General features: G+C 34.0%; 7 protein-coding genes across 7 annotated transcripts; 2 read left to right on the top strand and 5 right to left on the bottom strand.

Annotated features, from left to right (window-relative positions):
- Positions 1 to 52: 52 nt before the first annotated feature.
- Positions 53 to 2,815, bottom strand: BX664DRAFT_321110 (uncharacterized protein). Its single transcript, XM_051543230.1, has 12 exons — positions 2,620 to 2,815; positions 2,507 to 2,558; positions 2,286 to 2,407; positions 2,082 to 2,218; positions 1,972 to 2,006; positions 1,706 to 1,892; positions 1,588 to 1,651; positions 1,184 to 1,491; positions 655 to 1,066; positions 434 to 572; positions 271 to 366; positions 53 to 197 (listed from the first exon to the last, which is right to left on the bottom strand). Exons 1-12 carry the CDS (start codon positions 2,761 to 2,763, stop codon positions 112 to 114), a joined length of 1,782 nt encoding a protein of 593 aa, XP_051404950.1. The 5' UTR covers positions 2,764 to 2,815; the 3' UTR covers positions 53 to 111.
- A 163-nt stretch (positions 2,816 to 2,978) lies between these two features.
- Positions 2,979 to 4,658, top strand: BX664DRAFT_377315 (P-loop containing nucleoside triphosphate hydrolase protein; the record flags this gene model as incomplete). The annotated part of the gene is made up of 2 exons (XM_051548764.1): positions 2,979 to 3,002; positions 3,067 to 4,658. 2 exons carry the CDS (start codon positions 2,979 to 2,981, stop codon positions 4,651 to 4,653), a joined length of 1,611 nt encoding a protein of 536 aa, XP_051404949.1. The 3' UTR covers positions 4,654 to 4,658.
- A 1,710-nt stretch (positions 4,659 to 6,368) lies between these two features.
- On the top strand, positions 6,369 to 9,745 carry BX664DRAFT_321106 (uncharacterized protein). The gene is made up of 12 exons (XM_051543229.1): positions 6,369 to 6,513; positions 6,585 to 6,671; positions 6,741 to 6,893; positions 6,963 to 7,095; positions 7,173 to 7,675; positions 7,772 to 7,876; positions 7,974 to 8,097; positions 8,202 to 8,639; positions 8,713 to 8,897; positions 8,966 to 9,298; positions 9,367 to 9,585; positions 9,652 to 9,745. The coding sequence occupies exons 1-12, from the start codon at positions 6,385 to 6,387 to the stop codon at positions 9,670 to 9,672; spliced, it is 2,430 nt and encodes an 809-aa protein (XP_051404948.1). The 5' UTR covers positions 6,369 to 6,384; the 3' UTR covers positions 9,673 to 9,745.
- An 18-nt stretch (positions 9,746 to 9,763) lies between these two features.
- Positions 9,764 to 10,891, bottom strand: BX664DRAFT_321105 (5-formyltetrahydrofolate cyclo-ligase). The gene is made up of 6 exons (XM_051543228.1): positions 10,755 to 10,891; positions 10,555 to 10,683; positions 10,338 to 10,475; positions 10,226 to 10,264; positions 10,049 to 10,165; positions 9,764 to 9,995 (listed from the first exon to the last, which is right to left on the bottom strand). Exons 1-6 carry the CDS (start codon positions 10,846 to 10,848, stop codon positions 9,889 to 9,891), a joined length of 624 nt encoding a protein of 207 aa, XP_051404947.1. The 5' UTR covers positions 10,849 to 10,891; the 3' UTR covers positions 9,764 to 9,888.
- A 296-nt stretch (positions 10,892 to 11,187) lies between these two features.
- On the bottom strand, positions 11,188 to 14,300 carry BX664DRAFT_368330 (Piwi domain-containing protein; the record flags this gene model as incomplete). Its single annotated transcript, XM_051548588.1, has 7 exons — positions 13,954 to 14,300; positions 13,695 to 13,827; positions 13,436 to 13,588; positions 12,569 to 13,365; positions 12,294 to 12,477; positions 11,590 to 12,213; positions 11,188 to 11,507 (listed from the first exon to the last, which is right to left on the bottom strand). Exons 1-7 carry the CDS (start codon positions 14,272 to 14,274, stop codon positions 11,188 to 11,190), a joined length of 2,532 nt encoding a protein of 843 aa, XP_051404946.1. The 5' UTR covers positions 14,275 to 14,300.
- Positions 14,301 to 17,044: 2,744 nt separating this feature from the next.
- On the bottom strand, positions 17,045 to 18,045 carry BX664DRAFT_321099 (uncharacterized protein). Its single transcript, XM_051543227.1, has one exon. It carries the CDS (start codon positions 18,037 to 18,039, stop codon positions 17,101 to 17,103), a length of 939 nt encoding a protein of 312 aa, XP_051404945.1. The 5' UTR covers positions 18,040 to 18,045; the 3' UTR covers positions 17,045 to 17,100.
- Positions 18,046 to 19,045: 1,000 nt separating this feature from the next.
- On the bottom strand, positions 19,046 to 21,527 carry BX664DRAFT_321097 (uncharacterized protein). Its single transcript, XM_051543226.1, has 10 exons — positions 21,399 to 21,527; positions 20,931 to 21,267; positions 20,758 to 20,817; positions 20,637 to 20,694; positions 20,379 to 20,562; positions 20,223 to 20,291; positions 20,092 to 20,148; positions 19,905 to 20,012; positions 19,610 to 19,839; positions 19,046 to 19,540 (listed from the first exon to the last, which is right to left on the bottom strand). The coding sequence occupies exons 1-10, from the start codon at positions 21,472 to 21,474 to the stop codon at positions 19,214 to 19,216; spliced, it is 1,506 nt and encodes a 501-aa protein (XP_051404944.1). The 5' UTR covers positions 21,475 to 21,527; the 3' UTR covers positions 19,046 to 19,213.
- Between the last annotated feature and the right edge of the window lie 175 nt (positions 21,528 to 21,702).

Raw genomic sequence — 21,702 nt, 5'->3', positions numbered from 1 at the left:
AGAATGAATTAAGGTACAAGATCAATAGGATAAAAATACAATACTAAAAAAAAAATAATATAACAACAACTTTATTTTCCAATAAAAATCTAACCATGAATCTATGAATTTCTAATTCCATCCGCCACCATCAAATCCAACAAATCCAGCCAACAGAAATACAGGGAAATAAGATTTGCTTTCAATTTGGGAACACCCTAACAATATATAAAAAATAAATCAGTCATCTAATCCATTGTTTTAAGCCTTTTTTTTTTTTAATCAACTTACAATTCCAAGCAGAAGTTAATCTTCCATCTATACAACTACCAGCATCATAAAAGTTATCCGCACCTGAACCATCAAAAGCACCTCTAAAGAAATCCGCTGCGGATCCCAAAAAAAAAGTTCCAAATTAAGTAAGATAATGGTCATTCCCTTTTCTTTATGTTACCTAAGATTTCCTTTCGGCATTGAGCTACGCCACCAAACTTTCTTTCAATATACTTTTTCAGACCATCGTTATTCGAGATATCATCCAATTGGTCCAATGTGATGCAAATTGGACTAAGAATACGTGAAACTTGATTGTACTAGATATATATACATAAAAGAGGTGAATGATAGAAATATAATTGTATATATAGTAAAATCATCCTATTTTGTAGAATTTACCTTATCAATAAACATCAAAGCATTTGGTACATTCTTGTCACCTAAATGAATCACGCTACTACCAATCCAAGTTTTTGCCTTTTTTTGTGCCTTGAATAATGTACGATGCATTTCCCTGGAAACTGCTGGACATGGTTGTACTCGATGAAGTCCCTGACCTGTTTGTGTAAGTCGATAAGGATTATTTGCACCTAGTATATCTTGATCCGCCAACATCCATAATTTGAACATATCATTAAGGATTTCCCGCCATAACTTTAGTGTTTGATTGACATAGATGTATTGAGTTTCATGATTATGACTAAGTCTATGACCCTGAGCTCCAGCATGAATTCCAAGAGGATACTCTTCTTCTGGTTTTGTGGGATGGAAATAACGTTCTAGGTAACGAAGCATCTTTTCACATGGATCACTAGATAGAAAAAAAAATAAATAATAAAAAAAGATCAGTTACCAAAAAGAAAGAAAAAGAAAAAAAAAAGGATGCTTCCATCTAAGGATCTATATTCTTTCATTTCATAAAACTTACCGATTGCTCCGTAAGTAGGCATTGTTGTCACCAATACTATATAAACAATGTCGGATTTCATCTGCTGATAATAATTTGGATTGGTATCTACGACTAAGGGATTCGATAGCCTTTTCTTTTCGTTTGATTTCTGCCTGAATTTGAGAACGAGGTTTACCATCTGGAATGATTTCCATAGTTGCTAATAAAGTGATTTCTTCATGTAATATCTTGAGCCCTTGGCGTTCCTTCAAATAGCTATACACTGTTTTGATTGGTACCACACAATTGAATCCAAGCATCTCTTGAACTTCTGGAATCATAGAATCCTAACAAGATATATACGATTCAGTACCTTTGTCTTTCCCTCTCTCTCTCTCTCTCTCTCTATATATATATATATATATATATATTGTTTTCCTTACTGAAAGTAGATACATCAATTTCCCATACGCAGATCGCATTTTTTCAGGATTCATGATTTTATGTCTAAATGAAGAAAATAATGTAAGCATAATGATAAATACCTGTGATTTCAACTACCTTCTTCCAATTTCAAAGATGGTTTGAAAGAATTCTTCATTTTCTTCATAACTTCTATCAGCAAAGAGTTCTTGTCCACGTTTATAATCACAAGCCAATACTAGACCAGTCAATACTGCACATAGTTCTTTGATTTGAGCCACTGTACGTTTTGCTTTGCCTGTATGAGATACATCATCAATCTTGTCTATATATCATCAAAAAAAAAAGATAGGGAAGAGCAAATGAATCAATATTTTTCTTAATAATATAGTCATCATTATTACCAGTATATTCGGTCACATTGAGAGCAGCTTCTAGTCTAAATAGAATATATATATATATATATATCATGTTAGTAAAATATGCTATTTTCGCAAACATCGTCATTATTTACAGTCGTAGATATTTGCGTTCTTCTAATTGTAACCGTAAAGGGATATATTTGGCTCTATTTTCCATCCATTCACCTATATCGAAATCCGCTTTTTTCGTAGCTGTAGTAGCAGTTGTAGTTCCTGTAGCTGTATCCAACTGTATACAACATAGTAAACGTGTGAGCATATCTAGTATTCTTATTTTCATTCTTTATTTCCAGTACCTTTTCTGTATCTGCGTTCGTTTCAGAGTCTTCATCCATTTGATTATCATCATGACCGATTGTATGTTTGCTGTATGGTTTTGAAGTATGATTGACTCTTTTACCAGTTCGATGGATCATACCTAAAAAAAAAAAAAAAAAAAAGAAACAGGAATCCGGGTGTCAGGTTAATCGGTCATAGACATTTATTTATTTTTTATTCTTTTTATTTCAATACGAACCGAAACAAACTTCACAAAATATTTCATCGCATTGGGTACAAAATAGATCTGCCTATAAAATATTATGGTTATTAAAATTTGAGTAAAAATATAATATATATATTTAGTTTTACCTGTTGATCTTTGCATTCAACACAGAAACCAGGTTCAGCTTCAGTTTCTTCCAAAGTTTGATCAATATCATCGGTTTCCATAATGGACACCTTATCTGATAATATATCATCCAGTTGATGCTTCTTTTCAGCTTGAGTATGCATGGTATGGTAAAGAATGAAGAAGGAAAAAGAAACGTGGAAAAGTGATGTGAAGTGAAGAAACAGTTATTTGACACTCCGTTGGCCGATTTGGTTTGGCACTTTCAAAAAAGTCACAGAAAAAAAGGAAAGAAAAAAAAAAAAAAAAAAAAAGAGGCTGGATTTTTTTTCTTTTTCCCTTTTTTTTTTTTTTTGATCTATTTTCAGTATTGAAAGAAATGTCACCAAGCAAGTTGGAAAAGGTATGTCAAAACAAGATAATGAAGTAAGAATATGAAATGTTTTTAATGATATATGTTTATATAGCGTAAACGTACCGAAGATCTTGTTGATTCTCCTATTGATTCTGATACTGTCAAGAAGATCAAGAAGGACAAGAAGGAAAAGAAGAATAAAAAGGACAAGAAAGATAAAAAGGACAAAAAGGAAAAGAAGGATAAAAAGGACAAGAAAGAAAAGCATTCTACTACTAGTGAAGGTGGCGTATCCCAACAAGAATCTGCTGTTTTGGAAACTTTGACTGACTACAAATATGAAGAACATCCTGAACTAACAAGCTTGCCTCAATCTACCATTGATGCATTCAATAAGGAACATGCTGTGGAAAGTCATGGTGATCTCAAGTTGCGTCCTTTATTAAAGTTTGATTATACTCGGTTACCTGAAAACATTATGCAAGTCTTCAAAAAATTTGATAAACCTACACCTATTCAAGCTACTACCTGGCCTATTTCTCTTTCTGGTCGTGATATCATTGGTATTGCTGAAACTGGTTCTGGAAAGACTTATGCTTTCACTATTCCTGGTTTGGTCCATATTTCATCCAAGTTACTCAAGCAAAAATCATCTTCTGATAAAGTTAGAAAACCCACTATGCTTGTTGTATCTCCTACTCGTGAATTGGCCATGCAAAGTCAAGAACAAGCCTTAGAAGCTGGAAAATCATGTGGTGTGACTTCATGTTGTTTATATGGTGGTGTATCCAAGATTGGTCAACGTGAAGAATTACAAAGAGGTGTGGATATTATTGTGGCTACTCCTGGACGTTTAATTGATTTGATCAATGAAGGTTATTGTGATTTATCTGAAATTTCGTTTATGGTATTGGATGAAGCTGATCGTATGTTGGATGATGGTTTTGAAAAGAACATTCGTGATATTATGGATTACACACCTAAGAATCGACAAACTCTTATGTTCTCTGCTACATGGCCCGAAAGTGTTCGTAAACTTGCTAATGAATATCTTTCCAATCCTATGCGTATCTCCATTGGATCAACTGATTTGGCTGCCTCTCAAAATGTCACTCAAATTGTACAAGTAGTGGAAAATCCTAGGGACAAGGAATATAAATTGGTGGAATTATTAAAGAAGATCCATAAAAGTCGACAAAATCGAATCTTGGTATTTGCATTGTATAAGAAGGAAGCAACTCGTGTGGAAAATACTCTTCAACGTAGTGGATTCAAAGCTGTGGGGATTCATGGTGATAAGAGTCAACAACAACGAACCGAAGCATTACAACAGTTCAAGGATGGTTCTTTCCCTGTGATGGTAGCAACAGATGTAGCAGCTCGTGGTCTTGATATTCCTGATGTTGAATATGTTATCAATCTTACTTTCCCTCTTACTATTGAATCTTATGTACATCGTATTGGTCGAACTGGTCGTGGTGGTAGAAAGGGTACTGCTTATACATTCTTTACTCCTATGGATAAGGCACATTCTGGTGAACTGATCAACGTTTTGAAACAAGCTAATCAAAAAGTACCTGAAGAATTATTGAAGTTTGGAACTACTGTCAAGAAGAAAACTCATGGTGCTTATGGTGCTTTCTTCAAGGATACCAGCGATGCTCCCAAAGCTAGCAAAATTGTATTTAGTGATGATTAGATTATATATTTTTTTTTTTAGTTTTATTTTTAGTTATATAGCTTTATTTTTTTTTCTTTTTATTATCATTATTATTTTACTTTTATTCATTTTTATTATTATTCTTATTCATCTCATACATCTTTATATATATATATACATCCATCATAGATTTGTATTACTCAATCAATAAAAAATAAATCATTTTTACAAACTGTCGAATTCTTTTAATTTGTGATCATATTGAGTTTCAACACGATTTTAAAAAAGTAAGGATGGTTGTTGGCCAATCAAAAGCGAGCACAAATTTTCCTTTCAGCGTGATTTAAAAAGACCTGGAAAAAGTAAGAGAATCCTCTCTGTCACCTTTTTTTTTTTTTTTTTTTACGTTTCTTTGTCTGGTTTTATCCAAAAGTTGGGAATCAAGGTAAACTAATAAACCCAATAAACAAAGAAAGAACTTTTTTTTTTCTTCTTTACATTGTGTTTTTATTATTTGACTTGTTATTTTAGTCTCTTTGTTGTTTTCTTTGTTTTTCTATAGTTAAAAAAAAAAAGGACGTACGTATTTACAGATTATTATTATTTTTTTTTTTTTTTTTACATCTAGTACAAGTCATCTTTACTTACTTCGGTGAAATGCAGCATCCCTCTCAACAACCTTTGCAAAGACCTCCACAGTCACCAGGATCAATGATGAATCCTAATGGTATGGGACGACCTCCTCCTCAAGGTTTTCGACCATCTGGCGCGCCTCCCGTCACACAGCAACCTATTGGTGGTCCTGGTTATAGACCTTCTCCTACAATGACCCATCAACAATTACCACCTGGCATTCGACCTAACTTTTCTCCTGGTCCTCGTCCTCAACAACTACCTCCTCATCAAGGAATGCCACCTCAACAACAATTCGGTAGACCTATGCAACCTCCTCTAGTTGGTGCTCGTCCGCCTCCACTTCCACAAGGTGCTGCTCGTCCACCTCCTATGATACGCCCAGGTGCTCCAGTTTCACAATCATCATCTCCGTCCCAATTATCAACCCCTATTACGCAAGGTAGTCCTAATGGTGTTCCTTCTGGATTCCTTCCTGCTCAACGGCCTCCATCCAGTCCTAGTAAGAATCTTGTGAACGCCACGATAGTGCCATCTAGTCCACAACAACAACCACAACAACCACAACAACAGCTTCAGCAGCCTCAGCAGCCTCAGCAGCAACAACAACCGCAACAACCGCAACAGCTTCAACAACAACAGCTTCAGCAACAGCAGCTTCAACAACAACAACAACAACAACAACAACAACAACAACAACAACAACAACAACAACAACAACAACAACAACAACAACAACAACAACAACAACAACAACAACAACAACAACAACAACAATTACATCAAGCGCAACAGCTACAACAACAGCAACAACAGCAACAACAGATTCAGCAAGCTCAGCATGTACAACAACAACAGCAACAACAACAGCAACAACAGCAACCTCTTTCACCTACGATGGAGGCGACATCTACTGTCTCGGATCATCATAAACGAAAGCGAATGTATCCAAAACAAGCATACTTAGATGAATCCACTTCACCTGCCGGGTATAGCGCGCCTGGTATTCCAGGTCCTGGTATAAATCAATTTGGTGCAGGTGGATATCAGCAACCTCAACAAATGACAATGCAACCTCAACAAGCACCAATGCAACCACAACAGCAACAACAACAACAACCCAACTTTATTTCACCAATGGCTCCTCAAGTTCCTTCTTATGGTCAGCAACCTCAAATGCAGCCTCAAGTGCAACATCCACAACAATATGGTCAGAAAAGCATGGATGGGTTGACAAATCAATTCGGAAATATGAGTATGGCTCAGGTAAATAAATGAAAAGAAAAGTGAATTCCACTTGAATGTATTTTATTCTAACTCATATTCTGTTATTGTAGACAATGCCTGCTGTACCTTTACTCGGAACTCCTCCACACATTGTTGAACTTTCTGGTCCTGGTCCGAAGATAAACCTTCCTGCTAACGTAAGATTTCCTCTCTTTAACTAGGTAATAATATGGACTCATCTTTTGATTTAATTTCTTTTCATATAGGTGTCCATCACAAACTCTCCGTATGCTAACTGTGATCCTTCTTACAAATGTTGTACTCTGAATGCTGTTCCTGCCACTGAAGCTTTACTGAAGAAATCAAGGTTACCCTTTTCTCTTGTCCTTGCACCATACCGTAGTTTGAAGGAAGAAGACGTAAGTAAAATTGTGAGAGGTTGTTTGATTGGAAATTGATTTTTCTTGTGTTTTTGGAATAATATATAGGAACCTGTTCCGGTTGTATCTGATAGTGTGATTGCTCGTTGCCGTCGTTGTAGAACTTATATCAATCCATTTGTCACATTTGTAGAAGGTGGTCAACGATGGAAGTGTAACATGTGTTTCTTATTGAATGATGGTAAGATGAAAGAAAAATAATAATAAAAAAAAAGGATGAAATATATAGGAATTGCTAACTAATATATATATATATAGTACCTGCTGCGTTCGACTATGATGCTCATACCCAACAACAAGCGGATAGATGGAAACGACCTGAATTGAATTATGGTTGTGTTGAATTTGTAGCTCCAACTGAATATATGGTACGACCTCCTCAAGCTCCAGCGTTTGTGTTTATTTTAGATGTGTCATATTCGGCAGTACAATCTGGAATGTTAGCGACTGCTACCCGTACATTATTGGACACTCTTGACCGTCTTCCCAATGAAGAAAACCGAACAAATGTTGCCATCATCACTGTCGATAGCGCTCTCCATTTCTATAATTTCAGTGATTCTGTGGAAGAACCTCAAATGTTAGTCGTGGCTGATCTAGAAGATGTATTTTTACCTCAACCTGTCAATTTGTTTGCCAATCTAACTCGAAGTATGGATGGTATCAAGTCGTTATTAGAAAAACTTCCAGAAATGTTCAAGGATACTGTCAATGTCAATAACGCCTTGGGTCCTGCTCTTCAAGCTGCTTTCAAAATGCTGGTAAATATTTATATATAGATCTGTATATATATATATGTGTGTGTGTGTGCTATGTAATATATTGATACCTCTTTTTTTTTTTTTTTTCTAAAATAGTCTGCTAATGGTGGTAAAATTATCTGTTTACAATCTACTCTTCCTAATGTGGGTACTGGTGCCTTGAAATCTCGTGAAGATGTCAAACTTCTTGGTACTGCAAAGGTAAAAAAACAAAAACAAAAAAAAAAAAAGGAAACGATATATATTTTAAGATTATTTTTCCTGGATCACTAACTACGATGTGGTATTACTACTCTAGGAAACAACCTTATTGAACCCTGCATCACCTTTCTACAAGACATTTGCTGTGGATTGCTCTAGATCTCAGGTTGCATGTGATATGTTGATTTTTGGAGGACAATATGCAGATGTAGCTACTCTCAGTAAGTGCTCAACAAAAAAAAAAAAAAAAGAATCTTTTTAGAAAAGAAAGAATACCTATTAGTCCTAACTATTATTCTTTATTATTATTATTATTATTATATAGGCTGTTTACCTCATTATACTGGTGGTCAAACATACTATTATCCTGGATTTAATGCAAGTCGATCAGAAGATGCTCTCAAATTTGCTCATGAATTCTCTGAACTTTTGGCTGAACAAATTGGTCTTGAGGCTGTGATTCGAATTCGTGCATCCCGAGGATTAAGAATGAATGCATTCCATGGCAACTTCTTTATTCGGTCCACTGATCTTTTGGCCTTACCCAACGTTCCTCGTGATCAAAATTATTGTGTAGAAGTCGTGATAGAAGATGATTTGAAGACTCCTACTGTATGTTTCCAAACTGCCTTATTACATACTTCTTGTACTGGTGAACGTCGTATCCGTGTGGTTACTCTATGTCTACCGGTTAGTAATAGTATGTCTGAATTATATGCCAATGTGAATCAAAAAGCTGTTGCGGATTACCTTGGTACTAAAGGTAAGGATGAAAAGATTTATTGGAATTTTTTTTTCTTCTTTTCATGAAACTAACTTTCATATTTTCGTTATAGCTGTTGAAAGGGCTTTGACTTCTAAATTGGATGATGCTCGTGATGCTATTGTGAATAAATTGGTGGATATGTTTGGTGTTTATAAGACTCATGTACTTGGCTCTGCTCAAGGTTCTACTCCTCAACTGACTGCTCCTGATAACCTGAAATTATTACCTATTCTTGCTCTTGGTTTGATCAAACATGTAAGTTATATATATATAAGGTTATATTTAAGCAGAATGAATTAACCTATCTTTCCAATAAAATATAGGATGGATTACGACAAAGCTCACAAATACCGACTGATATGAGAGCCAATGCCATGAACCTTTTACGGACCATGCCATTACAATTGTTGATTCCTTATATCCATCCCAACTTTTATTCCCTTCACAATATGCCTCCTGAAGCTGGTGAAGTCACTGAAACTGGAGTCAATTTCCCACCAGCTCTCAACCTTACTGCCGAACGTATTGAAGCTCATGGTTGTTATTTATTGGAAAATGGACAAAATATTTATCTCTGGGTTGGTCGTGGTGTGGTACCACAATTGTGTATGGATCTGTTTGATGCAAATTCTTATGAAGCTTTACGTGGTGGAAAGGTATATATATATCAACAAATAGATTTTCAAATCATTCATTACTAATCATCTTTTTTTTTTTTTTGTAGTATACATTGCCTGTTTTGGAAACACCTTTGAACAGAAAAGTCAACATGATCATTGGAAAGATTCGTGAAATGCGACGTGGGAATTATTATCCAACTCTATATCTCGTCAAGGAAGATGGCGATCCATACCTCAAGATTTGGTTTATGTCTCATTTGATTGAAGATCGTACAGAAAATGTCATGAGCTATCAACAATTCTTACAATTCATCAAGGATAGGGTAATAAGAAATGTTTAGACTAAAATGATCAGTATTCACAAAAATATATAACTTTTTTACTTTTAGGTTGGATCTGGCTCTTTCTAAAGAAATGGTCCCTTTATCATATTTGTTATGTACACTCTTACACACAAAATTTTTTTTTATTATTATTCTTATTATTTATCTTTTCCTTTTTTTTTTTTTTTTGTTTTTTTTATCTTACAATCTACTATTTCTTTATTTCACAAACAAAACAATAAAACAATACATGAATACACTGGAATAGATATACCAATCTCTGTATTTTGAATGATCGGAATATTATTGAATTTTCTGATGTGGGGTTAAAATATAATCTACTTTCTGATCAGTTTCTTGCAAAGGGATAACACCAACATCCACCATTTGTTCTTGCAACGCTAGTGCCACTAGAGTACAAAGATTAGAATTCCATCATATCATCCTGATCCAATGATTTTACCTGTTTTCACCATGGGTCGATGATTGGTATTGGCCCAATCTTGATATTTCAACAAGTATCGATCATAATATCCTTTACCATGACCAATCCTATTCTTTTCCTGATCAAACGCTACACCTAAATAAATAAATAATAATCCATGTCAGTTTCAAAATTAAAAAATGATTGATAATTTACCTGGTACAAGTATAAGATCTAATCCATCCTTCTCCAGAGCTTTTATTTAATATTATTCAAAAAAAAAGTTAATATGACATACATAAAAGAAAAAAAATATTATTATTATTACCATTTTCTCTTGGTTCGTCAAGTGGTGGTTCCGGAATATCCCATTTGTTGATAGGTAAAGAAAGATAATCTTCCCATGAAGTAATCTTGACCATATCCATAGAGTCCTTGGTACATCTTGGAATATAACATGTTTTATCTATACAAAAAAAAAAAAAAAATTAATGAGCATTGTCCGTTTCTATGTATCTTTTCACCCTTTGGTTTTTTCCATTGACCTGCTTGAATAATATGTTGAATCATGGCACGCGTGTTGATTTCACAAGTGGGTGTACTGATATATACACTAATGTTTTGGCTTTTTTGGAAGATGTCCAGTTGCAGTAATTGTTGAAAGACAAGATCAGCTAAAAAAAAAAAAAGTGGAGAATAAAGAATAAGGAAAATGTATCATTTTGTTTGAAAAATGATAACTTACATTGAGTTGCAATAGATTCACTAGAGACTTGTTTTAATCGGGTTGTCATATCTTTGCGTAAAGTACGTTTTAAAAGTCGAAGGCTAGTTGTCATCTTGAGTCTAAATAGGGAAAACACTAAGAAGAAAAGAAAAAAAAAAAGATCTTAAAATTACCCCTATTTTCTATTTATACGTGTTCCCCGACTGGACAAATTTCATTGAAGTGTGCCAATTCAAAAATGTCAAAAAGGGTCTACTAATACTAATCATCATTGTTTATTATCAACATCATAAAAAAACATCATCATCACTGACAGAGAAAATTATGTTTTATTGACAAAAAAAAGTAACAATGATAAGAAAAAAAAATAAAGATAATTTGTCATGATTCAATATATATATATATATATGAGAGAGAGTGGGAGAAAGTAAGGAACTACAAAAATACTAGGTCACATAAAATACATGATTTTTTGCATTTCGGGCTTGACAGTAGAGAAGTTGGCCATTTGTGTATCGATATCAATGGATTCAGTTGTTTCAGAGTCATCCCAATGTTCACCTTTAAGATGGAAGCGAGCACGGGCAGCCATCAAATCAGCATAATAAGCAGGAGGACAGATGGAAACAGAGCGAGTAGCACGACCATAGATATAACATAAACGATAAGTGAGTTCTTGTAAATCATCCGAAGTGAATTTGTTATCGTCATATAGAACATGATAATGAGTTGGACGTGATGTACCTTGAAGTCCAGCATGAGATTGCAAATCTAAATAAAAAAAAAAAAAAAAAGAAAAGCAGATAAGCATATCGTCCTAATAGATTATCTACGCAATCATTTGAATACTTACAAAAATCAAACTCAAATGGATGGACAATACCAGTATCAACAACTGTACCAGGGTGACAATTACCAGTTCGATCGCTATCACGAGTTTGAATAGGAAAGAATCGAGTATGATGACGTTTTTGGACAACTACAAAGGTGACAGGAGGTTGGTAAGACTTTTCAAGAGAGGAACAGGCGGCATGGATAGCGGTAACTTCATTTCTGAGTACTTGATCAAATTGACCTTCAGAAACACCATCACGATAAAACAAGACTTGTTGAGGTTTTTGACCACAAGTTTGATAGAAGACCTTTAACATTTCCTTGACCATGTTAGCTAAATCTGCTATGATTTCAGTACGGGGGGCTTGAACACGGACGGTGGAAGCATAATAGGAAGCATGAGCATCCATACTTGCAGTCACAGCAGCGATAGATGGTCTGTCCGTATTACCAGAAGGATGAGTAACATCAGCACCAAAGACAATAGTAGGTTTGCGTGAAATAAAAGGAATTTGAGATCCATCCATAAACAAGTTGATACCACCAAGTTTCATATTCACCTTCAAACACACGTTGGCACAATATTGTTTTTTGGGATCAGCAATATGCTTACTTTGTACACATTGACTAGCAACACTGGTAACTATAAGAAGAATATAAAATCAAAGTTATAAAAACAAGAAATCATCATCACCTTTTTTTTTTTTTTTTTTTTTTTTTTACCTGTGTCACAAATGCGTTTGATTTCAGCGTAGAGAGGAACACCAGTGTTAGGTAAGATACAGAATATCAATTGAGGTTTAGCCTTGGCAGCATTACCAGCCTTCAACCAAGCTTCCTTGAGAATACGTTCAATATTACCCTGAGGATTAGCATGAGTAATAGGTGGTTTTCGATTGATGACATTCTAATTTTGAAATCATAAAGAAACAATAAAGCTCAGTACCTGATGGTTCTTTTCTTTTTTTCTTATTAAAAAAAAAAAAAAAAAAACTTACCAACCCAGTATCCACAAATGTTTGACATAATTCAGGAATGAAACGTTGGATCATACCATCATGTATTTTGCTTGCAAAATTTACGATAGACCAAGAACCCAAGTTGGCACCCTTTGCCACCTTTTTTCCACGAAGATTCCAAGCACCACCAACAGGAGCAAAAGTAGCGTTTTGAGAGGAAGGATGATAAGAGATCTTTGGCGTAGGAAGAACACGAGCATTAACCGTGGCCATTTCGGACTTGATATTAACACCAAATTGTTGAATGTATGGGTTATCCTTGTATTTGAGAAGATTGACGGCTTGATGGATTTTATTGGCACGGACAGTGGGCTTTTGGCAAGTAAACTTGATCATTTCGGCGGTTTGCATTTCATTCAATTTCTTCAAATGACGTTGACCAGGAATCACTTCACAAACTTCCATAGGTAAAAAGATATCTTTCTTGACAACAACACAGGGTAAGAAGGGATAGGCCAAACGTCTGTTGTATGTTTGTTGGAAATAGTGCGCAACAGTCATTTCGTTTCCATCTTTACCTTTGAATAGAGTGTTTTCAGCAGAGGTGGGCGTGAGTTTGTTGATCTTGTATTTCAATTGTTTTTCAGCACCACGATGGACAACAATGATTTTGAGATTCTTCAGAATTTTTTCGACCTTGATGCGTTCATGATCAGGAATACCACGACGAAGGTCATCAAGACTACGACGGTTAAGAATCTTAGGGAGCATTTCATGAAGAGGACCAGATTCATAGAAAGCAGTAGCACTAACATCAAGGTTGATCATCATTTTGCCTACCAGTGAAAAGAATAAATATTAATAACAAAAAAAAACACAATATTGGTATTTTTTTTTTTATGTTACCTTGAGTAGGACGAACAGATTGATAGAAGCCTTGCCATACTTCTGCACCATTGTGCAAAGGACGTTTGTCTTGAGGAGTGAAAAAGGATCGACCGATCGTGGGATACATCATGCTGGGAAGTTGATGAATTAATACATCCAACACCATAATGGCTTTAATATGTTTCAGTAAGCAACCAGACAGGAAAAAAAAAAAAAAAAAAGGTGAATGAATAAAAATACCATAAATAATGAAAGATTTTTTATTTTTTTTTTTTACCAGTTAAACAATTGTTGGTAATGCCAGATCTGCCATCCAAGAATAATTGTAATTCACTCATGTTGATTACACCTACAGGCTTGATATTTAACTTAAAAACACCACCAGAACGATTTCCTTCTTGAAGATTGACCTATAAACAAGAATAAAAATGATGAATATAAATGAACCAATAAAAAAAAAGAGTAATTAAAAAAATAATATCGTAGGTGAAACAAATGATATAAATATTCTTTTTTTTTTTTTGGAACAAACTTACCTCAAAGGAGATACCAATATTGTCATTCCCACACTTGAGTGGTTTTGAAGAAAAAAGATTCGCACGACCATCGAAAATAGGTTTGACATTATTGAGAAAAGATTGACCTTTAGGGCTATCTTGAAAAAATTGCCATACCTTTCTGAGAAGAGCAGGAGGATGACCATCAGGTAAGATTTGGATATTCAAATGTTGGACGTTTTGACCAGGAAGTGTAAGCATTTCGAAAAAATTACTTCGTACACGTATTGGTGTACCAGCCTTACCAATATTAGGTCGCTTGACCAGTTGAGTTAAATTTCTGTTTGAGATATTTGACATAATAGAACAGTAAAAATCAATTAAAAAAAAACAGAAAGAAAAAAAAAAAAAAAAAAAGAACTAAAAAAAAAAAATCATATTGTATATATATGGCGATTTGATCGGAGTCTTTACAAGAATCCTGCAAATTAAAATCAACCAACCACACAGGTTCAATCCCATTTTCATTGTCTTTATCATCGTCGTCAACAAGTGGATTTATATCATTGAATTGTCATTATCTTTCAAGTCAACATCAATATATAATATACATATATCTTCGTGTCACCACACATACAATCATAAAATAAATCAATCAAAGAAAAAAAAAAAGGAAGGGACACAGTCATATTGAAAAAAAGAGTTTATTTTGAGTTTGTATAAAATCATCAATAAAATAAAATAAAATATATTCTACTATTTTCTAAACTAAAAGGAATAGTTCATTTAGCCGTTACCTAGAAGCCACCACGAAGAGGTAAAACTAAATATTGGCTCCCAATATTCTTTTTTTTTTTTTATTTGTTAACCTTTCGTACTCCTTGTCAACCATACGACTTGATATCATTAAGCGTAGAAAGCTACTATAGAATATAGAAAAAGAGAGATTAATCTTTAGTAATAACTACTATATATTATATTCATTGTATAGTATTCTTATATATTCAAACACATATATAAAAACAAAGATTAGAGGGTACAATCTACTTTTTATTTTTTTAAATGACTTACCCGCTGCTTGGAAAACCAAGACTCCATCCATGTTGTTGATGTCGATAGCATTCTTGCCGAACATTAACCAACCCGTACAATACCCTTTCCGATACTTGAAGACTTGTTGATATACGACTTACTCTTGACTTCACCATATCCACGATTGTAGTCCACGCAATATCCGTTCAAGCACCGAGATTGAGCTGTGAAATGTAACGAGACAATAAACAGAAAATTTAGAGCATAAAAGAACCTATAAGTTTATTTGAGCATAAGAATCATAATTATTAAAAACATAAAAAAAACAAAGGAATGTACTTACCGTGATGATACACGGTTCAAATAAAAAATATAAAATAAAATAAATAAAGACTAAAATAAATATAAAGAGAAAGAAAAAGAAAAAGAAAGAAAAGGGCATAAACTAACTAAGGGCATAAATTTCAAATTTCAAAAAAAATAAAAAAGTCATAAATATTGTCCGCCATCAAGCTGTCAGGGCGACATCTGCTTATTGTTGATGCTATCTGGTGTGCTTCTTGGTTCATTGTACCGTGCCTAACAAAAAAAAAAAAAAAAAAAGAAGGAATCAAAGTTGGAACATCAGTGTTCAAAAGCAATCCACAACATCATCACTTACTATCTAAACAGGAAACCATTCTGGGGATCGTCAAATAGAAGAACCAGGTAGGCATTCAGATATCTTGATAATAACTCTAAGTCATTTGATTCTTCGTTCAGCACGTTGTTGGGTAACATTTCAACCCTAAATACATTAACATAAAACTATCAGTACACCGCTTTTTATAAAAAAAAAAAAAAGAGAATACTTACATAGCCTTGACAGATTTGATGACTTTATATTCTAAATGGACTTGCTTCTGGTTTCAAAGATAACAATTCCAGCACAGTATTATCTCGATCTATTTTCCCTTTGTCCAGACGCTGGATTGGATAACAAAATGAATTGTCAGAAACATGTAAAACGCATCGAAAAGTTTATAGATATTATTTGATCTTACCTTGAGATATTCGTGATCTTATTCGCCCAGCTGAGAGAGAATTCGAATTTATCAGAATCAAAACTGTAAAGCCAAATGATCACAAAGAGCATCCACCGAAAAATTGATAAGAAGTCGATTCCTTTTTCCCCGTCATGATGCTACCGCTAAACGTCGTTTCATAATCGTCTCTTCCATTGTCACGAGCAAAATATTGTGGTATAACACGCTTGTAGGTGAGACGGCATTGTGTCCGCATGTGATTGCCGATTGCTTGAGGTGTGATGTCTGAATATCTTTCACTTCCTGGTACATCAATGATAGTTTGCTGTTTCAACTGGTCGAAAATAAATAGCGTGTGTTCATCGAGAAGCTTGCGTTGGCGACCTTTTCTTGGCCACTACGAAGCTTTTTGTTTTCCATTACCGACCGAATCGTTCCATTGCTTTACCCTTTGAATTGCCGTTGATTTCGGTAGTCCAACTTGTTTCGCGCCGTCCCTGATGGATAGATGCTCAAATTCGTGAAGAAGATTGATTAGTTGTCATCGTTTTTTTGTTTGATACTGGCCGCGTTGCATTGTCGTTGCTGTTTCCCCTTGTTCAACCACAATGGCATCTCCAAATTCTTCACCTTCTTTCCAGTGCTTGGACCTTCCCAATCCATATAGGTTTGAATAAGTACCGTTTGTTGAGGCAATGATCATTATTTAAAAACTGAAGAGGGATTGATATAAGAGGTAATAGTGTTAAAAAGTGAGAAAAAAGCGGAAAAGAAAAGCAAAAAAAAAAAAAAAAAAAAAAAAGAACCTTAAAAAATTCACAGTAGCGCGACCATCTTGACTCACTTTCTCGGAGTTGACAGTTATAGCAGTAAAAAAAAAAAAAGAATATCTCTTTTATCCAACTCTTTATAATGAAAATTTATTTTATTCAATAGTTTAGATTTTTTAGCTAGTGGATTATATTATCAGGCTTACATTCTTATTTAAATAAAATCATATACTTTCCATTATTATCATGTACTCTATATGTATATCCAATCATCACTGAAAAAAAAAAAATAAGAAAGACAAGTATATTTCAAACAAAAGGTTTATTTGATTTGTATAAAATCAACTGAATAAAATGGTTTATATATCAACCAATTCACTATTGTTCACGTACATATTATAAGATTCCAGATTCACATATTTTCCTGGTTCATCTTTCTCAATTTCTTGGCCATTCTTGTACCATGTTTTTGTTCTATACATAAAAGGAACAACCAAAGTAGCCTGACTGACCATCATTTTGATTTCCCCTTTTTTTCTGGGAGGAACACTGACTTTGGATTCACCGGAAATACGACGTTCTTCTCCTTTTGAACCACCCCAATCATGCGATGCCTTTGCCGTGACAGCAACATCAAAGCTACCATTTGCAAGGAAGGGAACACCTGCATCGATCGTAGCGCTAACCGTCAATTCGGCTCCCACACTATTATTCCAAGTGCCTACTTCAGATTTCGTATATTCATATCTCAACGTATTTTCCGAGGATGCTTGACGATCATGATTCTCGACTTTCAAACTACCAGCTACAAATGGAGTTTCACCCCTTGTCTCTGCCCTTGATAAATCATATTTGACATCGATGATTTGTTTTCTGAAAGATGGTTCTTCGATCGTAAATTGGGAATCCTCGTTAATCAAAGTTGCATTTGCCGCCAGAAAGGTCCTTCCATCTCGACTGTGAACACGGGCAAAGTAACCGTTATCAGCCTTCAGAGCAAATTTCTTATTATCCAATGGAATCACTTCAAATACGGATCGTCTCGTCCATGATCCCCACAAAACACCATTATCATTGCATGAAAAATAGGCACCGTTGTCCAGTTTAAAGCTGATTTTATTTGTACCCTCCTGTTGTTCATTCAATGTCATATAGCAAGCATCATCAACTGTGCATTTCAGTAAATAAACACCATTTTCATATGCGCCTGTACTATTGTATCTTTTTACGTAAACACCACCGTTACATTCGTGATGAATAAGAAAATATTTGGGTAGAATAATAATTTTTGAGGACATTTTTCAATAGTGAGAAGAGAAGATAAGGAAAAAAAAAAAAAAAAAAAAAAAAAAAAAAAAAAAAAAAAAAAAAACTAATTTTTTTTTTGCTTTAAAACTCTTTACACTAAAACTTAAATTTGTACGTGTTTCAAACAACACGCAATACGCTCTATCTAATATTAAAAAAAAAAAAAAAGAGTAAAAATTCTTTTTCCTTTAAAACCTTAATTTCTACGCGCTTTATATACTTTTTTTTTGTAGTAGATGTATCAATAGTATAATATATATATATATATATAGGAAAGAGAGAGATATTGACGTATTGTCAAGATGTCTATCTTTTATGCAGTACGACAAAAACTGATCTACAGTTTTAATTTGTCAGGTTTCTAGCGAAAAAGGAAATATATTTTCATGTTCAGGGACAACAGAAGTAAAAGGATGATGATGATCGTACGTTTACAATCATGATGACTCCATGATGATGATGAAATCTAAACTCTTTCATTATATAACAAAGGTGAATTATCACATGATATGGACTTTTTCTTTTTTAACGAACAGTCTACGGGTTTAATCACCCATTCATATGTGTGTATCTGTACGATGGACGTTAACCCTGACAATCACTGGAGGAAAAGCAATAGATGATGGATGCAAAAATACACTTTGGTTGATATGACAACGTGAATCAAGAAAGTCGCGCTATGATTGTCCCCAACAATTTAGGACTCGTGATATTTTAAATCTATTTGAAGTTAGGCCTCTTTCTTTGTTTTCTCTTTTCATTTTTTTTTTTTTTTAGCGCCTTAGTGTATTTCTCCCATCCCACACGCTATTGTATGTTATCTTTCAATGATTAAATGGAATTTTAAAACACCAAGATTTATCGCTGTATAATATTTTATTGGAACTCTTCTGCCTTTTGACTTTAATCGTTTTTAGTTTTTTATGTGAATGAGAAGGAAAAAAAAAGGGAAAAAACGAATCACGACACATTTAAAAATAAAATCATGTTTTTCGTCTCATATCCACAATATATAAATCAACAAAGAGATGTACGTGCTATCATACAAATTATAATATCTTTTATTGATTTACAATGTAATAGTAATATAATATAAATTCAAGAGGTATATATGATAACTAATCTAAATACACTAATAATAATAAAAGAAAATCAAATTGTATTCTACACGTTTTCGGATGGTTTGATCGTTGGTAAATTGGTAAGTCTAACGAATTCAGTTTGAGGATCATGAGGTTTGGTGGCTGGATAGGAAGGTGCAGGTTCAGAATATTCCACTGAGGGAGTTTGATAGCCATCCGTGTTCAAATGATTATTGTTGTTGTTGTTGTTGTTGCTGTTGTTGTTGCTGTTCTTGTCAGTATTTTCGGGAAACATGGTAGGAGGAATATCGTTGTTGAAATCTTGAGGTGGCGGTACATAATAATCAAATTCATTTTTGTTTCGATTTCTTCGTTTTCGATAGCAGAAGAAGGCAAAGGCTCCAGCAATCTAACAATTTAAACAAATAAAATTAATTATATTAGCTACATTTCATGATTTTTTTTTTTTTGGTCTTACTCCAGCAGCGGCTACTACACCAACAACAATACCAGCAATGCCACCAGCACCAATACTTCCATTACTGTTTGTACTCGTTTCATTTGTTCCATTGTTGGATACTACAGAAGATTGACCAGCCCAAACAGGCATTGAAGCATTGGAGACATCCAAGATATGCGTATCATCATTTATATTGCCACTTCCGTCATAGCCAAACATGATAAAAATACTTCGATTATAAAGAACCGCTATATATTTAAAAAAGGAAAATACAATTGAGCATATGAATCAGTTGCTTTTTTTTTGCATTTACCAGAATGACCCATACGGGAACCAGCACCATTGCCTGCCGACAAATCCAACTTGGTATATGCATGTTGATCCATATCATAAAGGTAAGCGTAGTCCGAGACAGGTAAAGCTATTTGAGTATATACATAAAAAAAATCATCATTAAGTCTTGATCTATGGTTATGGCATAGTACTGTTTTCATTTTTACCTTGTAAATTGGCCTTATTTGTTCCACCGTATATCAACACTTTCCCAGTACCAGGAACTAGTACAAAAAAAAAAAAAAAAATTGTTAGCATTATATTCAAAAGGAGGTTCAAAATGAAAACTATCACTTACTATAAGTTGCAGTATGAGCCTTTCGGGGCGTAGGAGTGTCACCCGATGCCGTGAGACTTCCCCATTGATCTGTGAATGCAAATATATATATATAAATATATATATAAAGGATCGATCAGTAAGATAGATGACTATAATATAGGATTCTATATTTACCGGTATGAGTGTTGTAAAAAGTGATATTTTGCATTGGAATAATATTAGGTTGCAGATTTACTTCAGGTAACTCCAAAAAGCCACCAAAGAAGTTGATGACTCCATTTCGACAAATAGCAGCATATCCATATCTACTAGTGACTGGTACACCAAGACCATTTGGAAAAAGAGACCACATAGCAGGCTATTACCAAAAAAAAAAAAAAAAAAAAAAAATTGAGTATATGAGTTTATTTTCATCTATTTTCTTTTTCTTACGTTTTTTGACAAATCACCTTTCAATATTTCGCTTTGAACAAAGTTTTGAGTACCATTCCTATGAATAAGTGAGGTTAGAATATAGATTTGATATGATAATAAATATAGGGTACTAACTTACAATTTTCCACCATAAGCCCATACGGTATTGTTATCTGTAGAAATCATGAAGCCTTCTTTCCTATATAATGTAGAATAAAAAGGGAAAATAGCGAGTATGAGTGAAGGATAAAATAGTAAAAAAAAAAAAAAAAAAAAAAAAAAAAGAAAAAAGAAACCAAGATTGTCACTTACATATAAAAAGGAGGATCAGAGACAGTTGACCAAGTATTGCTACTACTATCAAAGATGAGAGCTGGATTGTTGAGAGCAGCATTATAACTTCCACCAAAAACCATATATCGTGTATTGTCAAGTGATGCCAAAGACATGGAAGCTCTAGGTTCGAGAGCAGGCGTATTAGAATTAGTTGAAGGAACAGGAGTCCAATTAGGTGAATAAGTAGAAGAGGTCAAATCAGCTTGAGACATATCAAAAGTGAAATGGTCAGTGGTCATATTGATAAAAACACTATTTGCAGCACTAATGTATCCGCCATAACAATATACATTGTTGCCAACGGCCGTGCATCCTGAAATATATATATATATATATATATATAAAAAGGAAAAAAAAAAAAAAAAAAAAAAAAAAAAAACAGAAAAAGATGTTAAATCGGGCATTGAAAGAAGACTAAAAAAGCTTGATTTCTGTAATTTGTACCTTGAAGAACTCGACCAGGAATAGCGTGCACAATTGTGAAAAAGAATAAAGTAGAGAGTGATAGTAATATAATCATCAACGTTAACAAAATCTATAATAATAATATATAATAATATATATGAAAGGAAGGAAGGAAGAAGAAGAAATAAAATAAAAAAACATGTCGATGTTATTTTTGCAATATTTATTTAGCTCGTGTAACAAGGTCTACCTTAGCCACACACACGTATAACATATCCAAGCCTTTTACAAAACTTTAAGGGTTGACAATTAGAAAAGTGGATTCCTTGTACTCGGATGAGTT

Source organism: Halteromyces radiatus (genome assembly GCF_025201355.1).
Source record: "Halteromyces radiatus strain CBS 162.75 chromosome Unknown BX664scaffold_1, whole genome shotgun sequence".
NCBI classification, from domain to species: Eukaryota; Fungi; Mucoromycota; class Mucoromycetes; order Mucorales; family Cunninghamellaceae; genus Halteromyces; species Halteromyces radiatus.
Note: the sequence above shows the minus strand (reverse complement) of the source record. Positions and strands in the feature narration are given on the sequence as shown.

What these genes read in the sequence shown, in the direction of transcription:
- BX664DRAFT_321097 (XM_051543226.1), bottom strand. Translation starts at nt 21,474, where the DNA reads ATGATTATATTACTATCACTCTCTACTTTATTCTTTTTCACAATTGTG. An exon ending in GGCTCATACTGCAACTTATA is followed by an intron (nt 20,149 to 20,222) that starts GTAAGTGATAGT and finishes TTTTTGTACTAG; the next exon opens with TTCCTGGTACTGGGAAAGTG. An exon ending in AAATAAGGCCAATTTACAAG is followed by an intron (nt 20,013 to 20,091) that starts GTAAAAATGAAA and finishes ATACTCAAATAG; the next exon opens with CTTTACCTGTCTCGGACTAC.
- BX664DRAFT_321110 (XM_051543230.1), bottom strand. Translation starts at nt 2,763, where the DNA reads ATGCATACTCAAGCTGAAAAGAAGCATCAACTGGATGATATATTATCA. An exon ending in GAACGCAAATATCTACGACT is followed by an intron (nt 2,007 to 2,081) that starts GTAAATAATGAC and finishes TATTCTATTTAG; the next exon opens with ACTAGAAGCTGCTCTCAATG. An exon ending in CTTTGATGTTTATTGATAAG is followed by an intron (nt 573 to 654) that starts GTAAATTCTACA and finishes ATATATATCTAG; the next exon opens with TACAATCAAGTTTCACGTAT.
- BX664DRAFT_321106 (XM_051543229.1), top strand. Translation starts at nt 6,385, where the DNA reads ATGGCTCCTCAAGTTCCTTCTTATGGTCAGCAACCTCAAATGCAGCCT. An exon ending in TGCAGATGTAGCTACTCTCA is followed by an intron (nt 8,098 to 8,201) that starts GTAAGTGCTCAA and finishes ATTATTATATAG; the next exon opens with GCTGTTTACCTCATTATACT. An exon ending in TACAATTCATCAAGGATAGG is followed by an intron (nt 9,586 to 9,651) that starts GTAATAAGAAAT and finishes TTTTACTTTTAG; the next exon opens with GTTGGATCTGGCTCTTTCTA.
- BX664DRAFT_321099 (XM_051543227.1), bottom strand. Translation starts at nt 18,039, where the DNA reads ATGTCCTCAAAAATTATTATTCTACCCAAATATTTTCTTATTCATCAC.
- BX664DRAFT_321105 (XM_051543228.1), bottom strand. Translation starts at nt 10,848, where the DNA reads ATGACAACTAGCCTTCGACTTTTAAAACGTACTTTACGCAAAGATATG. An exon ending in TCAACATATTATTCAAGCAG is followed by an intron (nt 10,476 to 10,554) that starts GTCAATGGAAAA and finishes TTTTTTGTATAG; the next exon opens with ATAAAACATGTTATATTCCA. An exon ending in AGATCTTATACTTGTACCAG is followed by an intron (nt 10,166 to 10,225) that starts GTAAATTATCAA and finishes TTATTTATTTAG; the next exon opens with GTGTAGCGTTTGATCAGGAA.